Source organism: Monopterus albus, unplaced genomic scaffold, assembly GCF_001952655.1.
Source record: "Monopterus albus unplaced genomic scaffold, M_albus_1.0 scaffold92.1, whole genome shotgun sequence".
NCBI classification, from domain to species: Eukaryota; Metazoa; Chordata; class Actinopteri; order Synbranchiformes; family Synbranchidae; genus Monopterus; species Monopterus albus.
This window is the reverse complement of record NW_018127972.1, coordinates 2,698,814-2,703,947: the sequence shown is the minus strand read 5'-3', so window position 1 is coordinate 2,703,947 and position 5,134 is coordinate 2,698,814. Positions and strand designations below refer to the sequence as shown.

The 5,134-nt window shown below is 39.9% G+C and overlaps 1 protein-coding gene across 7 annotated transcripts in view; it reads left to right on the top strand.

The window, feature by feature from the left end:
• The window catches only part of plekha5 (pleckstrin homology domain containing, family A member 5), a 259,165-nt gene that overhangs the window by 208,549 nt on the left and 45,482 nt on the right, over positions 1 to 5,134 (top strand). For all 7 annotated transcript variants that reach the window (XR_002275551.1, XM_020608318.1, XM_020608317.1 and 4 more), the window contains 2 exons: positions 3,070 to 3,356; positions 3,838 to 4,079. Coding sequence is in view for 6 of the 7 variants with exons in the window: in XM_020608318.1 (XP_020463974.1) it covers positions 3,070 to 3,356; positions 3,838 to 4,079 (529 nt within the window). In the remaining variant the exon portion in view is untranslated. The remainder of the gene's footprint in view (positions 1 to 3,069; positions 3,357 to 3,837; positions 4,080 to 5,134) is intronic.

The following is a 5,134-nucleotide window of genomic DNA, read 5'->3' as shown; positions in this document are numbered from 1 at the left end:
GAAGGTAATCATCGGGATGCACCCCAGCTGTGTGCATCGACCAACCAGTTGCTAATTACTGGAATGCAACACAGCTGAGGTGCAGAGCCCACAGGATAGAGAGAGCAAAGGAGAGAAAGACGGAGGAGAGGCAGCGGCCGCCGAGCAGCCCTGACACCTAGACCCTTGTGGCTGTGCAGATATGAAACATATCATTTTAAATTGTACTGCTTGTGTGGTCATAAATTTTGGCCAGTGCGGTGTTGTTTCAACTACACTGACCATGAAGGTCATGGGCAGATGACCATGACAGTGGTGCAAAGTAACTAAGTAAACATTGTATTTTTTTACTGCACTACATTTATCTGTTAACTTTAGTCAGAATCACATTAACAACACAAAATACAGTAAAAACATAAGATTTTATTGATCCATGGTAGGAAATTCAGAAAATACTCAGCAGTATATGAAGTACTTAAAATTGTAAGTATATAAGGTAGTTAACATGAGCTTCACCTTTACCAGCTGCATTAAGATAAGGCAATGAACATAATAATGCATCAAAAATTGTAATCCAATAACATTATATACAGTACATTGGTGTGTTTTGGTATTTTGATGCTTGTACTTTTGTACTTTCACTTAAGTAACATTTTGACTGCAGGACATTTACTTGTATTTTTATTTATTTTACTTGTAATTTTACACTGTGGTATTTCTATTTCTACTTAAATAAAAAATCTTAGTACTTTTTCCACCACTGGAAATTTACATCCCTTGCACCTAATGCAAATGCATAAAATTTAGCTTTAATTAAAAGGTGAATTGTCTTAAAACCACACAGTGTGTGTGTGTAAAGTCACTCATGTATGCAAATGCATAAAGCTGTGCTGCTGATTAGGACTTCCAGCAACAGATTGCATTTTAAATCTCATCTTTAAATTGATACCTGAATCTGATGTCAGAACTGAGCTTCTGTTGCTGAGCCGAATTTAATTACGAACAGTCATTGCAAGAAAATCAAATAGTATTAGTAAGTAATACTTTCATTTAAAGTGCTAGCATATCTCCACCCACTCTTAAGTCTGAGATCGTGGAGCTTTCCATAAGCATTTGAGCAGATCGACATGGAAATACCTTCAGAGAGAACTTGCACTCTATCTCCATGACCTTATCATAGGCCAGTTTTAGATCCAAGATTCAAAACAGTAAGCTCTAGTGCAGTGCTGAATGGATTTGTTACCATCAGTTGGCATAAATGATGATGTTACATGGGCAATATTTTTCAATCAGCCTGAAATCATTCTCAGAATCAGAATCAGAGCCAACTTTATTGGCAATTTATGTATAAACACAAGCAGTTTGAAATATGCGCATCATGGTATAGTCCTTCAGTCCACTTGTGTCATTGTATAGATGCTGCAGATCAGGGCATTACAGTAGCGTGTCTTCCTCTCTGTGCTGAATGCAAAGCCTAACCAAGATGAACGAACACAGCCATGCTGTACCCGTCCCGGTGAAGAATGGTGATGGGTAGTCAGAGTGACAGATTCTAGAAAATGTGAGCATCCATTTTATGATTTGCTGCTAATTGCTGTAATGATAACCAGCTCCTCATTACTTTATGTTCTCAGGTCAAAGTGAAAGTGAAACAAAGTTTTCTTAATAAAAGCAGTTTGATACTTAAAGTCAAGCACATCCTACATGTCAAGCACACACACAGATAATTAAGCTGGTTCCTGTTCAGTACACCATGATTAAAGGCGCCTATTCACTGGCTCCTGGATAATGCAGGTGTTTTGGGGGATTGTCAGGGTGACTTTGATCCTTGTTCTTACCCAGGATTCTTCACTCTTTTAGGTATGTAATCACATTAAAATGTGAGTTGGTCTCATATGTAATTGAGTGAGGCTTAAATGTCAAAAGCCATATGTTTAATGTCAGCTGTTGTTTTTCTTATTTTGATTGATGCAAAGGCAGTAAGTGTCTTTTTTAGCAAAAAACAAACATTTTCAGTTGAATTCTTACTCTGATGCCAGCAGTAGAGAAAGAATGGCAAGCAGTCTGGCCACTATTAGATTCTTTATTACCTTCTGTGTAGTGTAGTTGAGCAGTTGTAGTTGTACTGCTGTCTTTGCCTAATAACAACTGAAGAATAAATCTCTCACTATGTTTTCTGTTCAGTGAAGTAACTGTGTAGCGAGTCAAACTGATAATTCTACTTTTGACAAAAAGCGCTATGCACCTTGCAGAAAAATAATAAAAAGGAACAATAGCAGATGGAAATAAAGACCTTGATGCACCCTCTTCTTACACAGTTGAAGATTACTTGAGATCTTTTAAAATGCTGTTTTTCTGTTCAGTTCCACTTTGTTTAGTTGAGCACATTTCCCACTTCCCCTTGTAGTGCTCTTTTTGGAGGATTTTTCCAAACCAAGAGTAACTTTGAATCAGGCGGAAAAGTTGCACAACAGTGTAATAGTTGAGAACAGAGGGGGAGACAGTCAATTTTGCTTGCCCTCTTCCAGCATATTGTCCATACTTGTTTGTTTGACTTTGTGGTTTTTTTTTTTTTTTACATCTTATTGTGGTTTGACAAACAACTCAAAGCTCAGAAATGGAAACTTCCCACTAGCTTGTGAACTCGCAAATATTTGCCATTTCAGACTTCTAAATGAACTTTTGTGTTTCTCCCTAAAGATTGAATATGGGGTCCAGCTACAGCTCTAAACTGGACAATCTGACATCTGACCTTCCTGTAATGTTGTTGTTTTAATTACAACGCAAACAAAATGATTGTTACAAGACACTTTACAAAGAAATGTAGGAATATCACTGTGTATAATGACTTTACAAGTGGTGTGAGGGTGTGTTCTTTGTGTTAAAAAATATAAATATATAAGAAAGGGGGAAGAAGGAGGAAAGAAGAGTAGGCTGTGAGCTGTAGGCTGTGATTTGGGGAGAGGAAAACACAGATAAATAATATGAACAAGGAGGGTACTGGGAGTGTATCAGAAGAGAAAAGAGTCTTGATATATGTTGATTAGCAAATAGTGATTTCTCATCACTTTGTCTGTTTTCTCCCCCAAGTGTTACATCCTACCAGACCTTACCCAGAAACATGCCCAGCCACCGTGCTCAGATTGTGCCCCGCTATCCAGAGGGATATCGCACGCTGCCCCGTAACAGCATGATGAGGCCTGATAGCATCTGCAGCGTGGCAGGCTCCGTGTACGACCATGCTCTCCGTCCCGCCTCTACCAGCGCTGGCACCACAGCAGAGAAGAGGAGGTCGATGAGAGATGACACCATGTGGCAGCTGTATGAGTGGCAGCAAAGGCAGGCCTTCTCCAGGCAAAGCTTGGCTCAGCCAACAGGTGCAAATACTACAGAGAGATATAAAACTACTTCCTGTCTTACATTAAGAGAAATGACAGGGTAGAGCTAATTTGCCATACTAGCCTACAGTTACAGTTAACTTTATTTATATTTTCTTTAAATTTTTATTTCTTGACTTCAACACCCATTGAAGACACTAAATATACAGGCAGACCATAATAGACCTGTGTGGTGTGATCATGAAACAAACAGAACTGTAACATATTCATCATATTTTTAGCATTTTTTCACCATTTGAGTTTTGACTGGCCCTCTTTAAACTGTGGTTTCATTTCGCATGCTTTTGGGTTAACCATGTGCTCCATGATAACATACAGTATGTTGGTGTTGTGTCATCATTTGATATTTGACTTGTTTTTTCAAATGGCCGACCTCACTATTTGGAATAGATTCCAATTTCCTGACAAGGTTCTGACTCCACTGTGGTTTTCTTTTCTCCTGTTGTTGTTGTGATTGCAGCTGTGGGTCATTACGGCACCCTGCCCAGCACAAAGACTATGGGCAACATCTCTGAACACACCGTGGTGACACACTCCATCCCCACCTCACCATCTCACGGTTCCCTGGCTCTCTACAGCACCTTTTCCCCTCCTCGCCAACAGGTCCCCCACAACCCCAGCAGCTCCCACTCCGAGGTGTCCTCGCCAGTTCTCATGGGGGACGCAACACTAGATTGTCGGCACAGGACACACCCCGCCAAGGTAACAGACATGGCACTGGAGGTGAACTCACATAATAATAATTAAATATATAATGCAACATGCTTCACAAAAGGCAAAAAAAGCTATTTTTGTCCCAGTATATTTGTGCTGTGCTATATTTGTGCCTGGTAAAAGCCTCTTTCTCCTGCCGCTGTCCTGCTGACAGACAGATAGCTGTTCTGATGACAATGACACAGATCCTGCCGCTAATGTCTCACTTTCAGTGTGGATTCCTAGTTAGTCCTCAGCTGAGGAACTGAACACAATGGTCTTGTGAGCTGTAGAAAATGTGAGGCAGTTGCTGATGTAGTTTGTAGCAAGACTGCAAAAGGAAAATTCTATTGCTAACTCAAGTCACTGTTTTGTCTATATTATTGTTACAACAGTGGGTCAGTATTTGCCAGTGGATCATTTTGAACGTGAAACAGGAGCAACAGGAAGTAACTACGTTGAATTAGCAGTAATTGAACACAGCGAACATAGCTGTGATAATTACAGTAGGAAAGCATTTCATCCTGTGTGGTAGAAATGATCAAAGTGCCTTTCAGCTAAAATGCTTTGCAATTGACATTGAACCTCACAAAGACTGAGAGGTCAGTTGTAATCCGGTGGCAAAAAAAGAGCTCTGGTTTTCTGTGATTCAAGGCATGTAGAAATAAAAATCATAAAATAAGACGCTAGGTTTCCAAAGCAGTGACATGTTTCTGCTACACTGCATTTCTTGATCAATAAGTGCTGGGTGCAGTGACAGGTCCCAGAAGTCTCCCCTCATAATGAAGTCTGACTCAGGGTTTGACAGGAAAACAAGCATCCCCAAGATGATGAATGATGATAAATATAATTTCATCCTGGCAATCACAGAGCGGAAATGCAGATAGGAAATAGTAGAAAATGACTGTCTCTTTGTAGCTCTCTTATTTATCTCCCCATCCAGAAGAAAAAAATTAAACAAAATACAAAGTGAAAAACTCACTAATGGGCTTGGCATCCCATCTCACATAAAGGAGGCCCTTGTCAGATATGGAAACAATCCAGGGTCTGAAGAGTCCACAGAT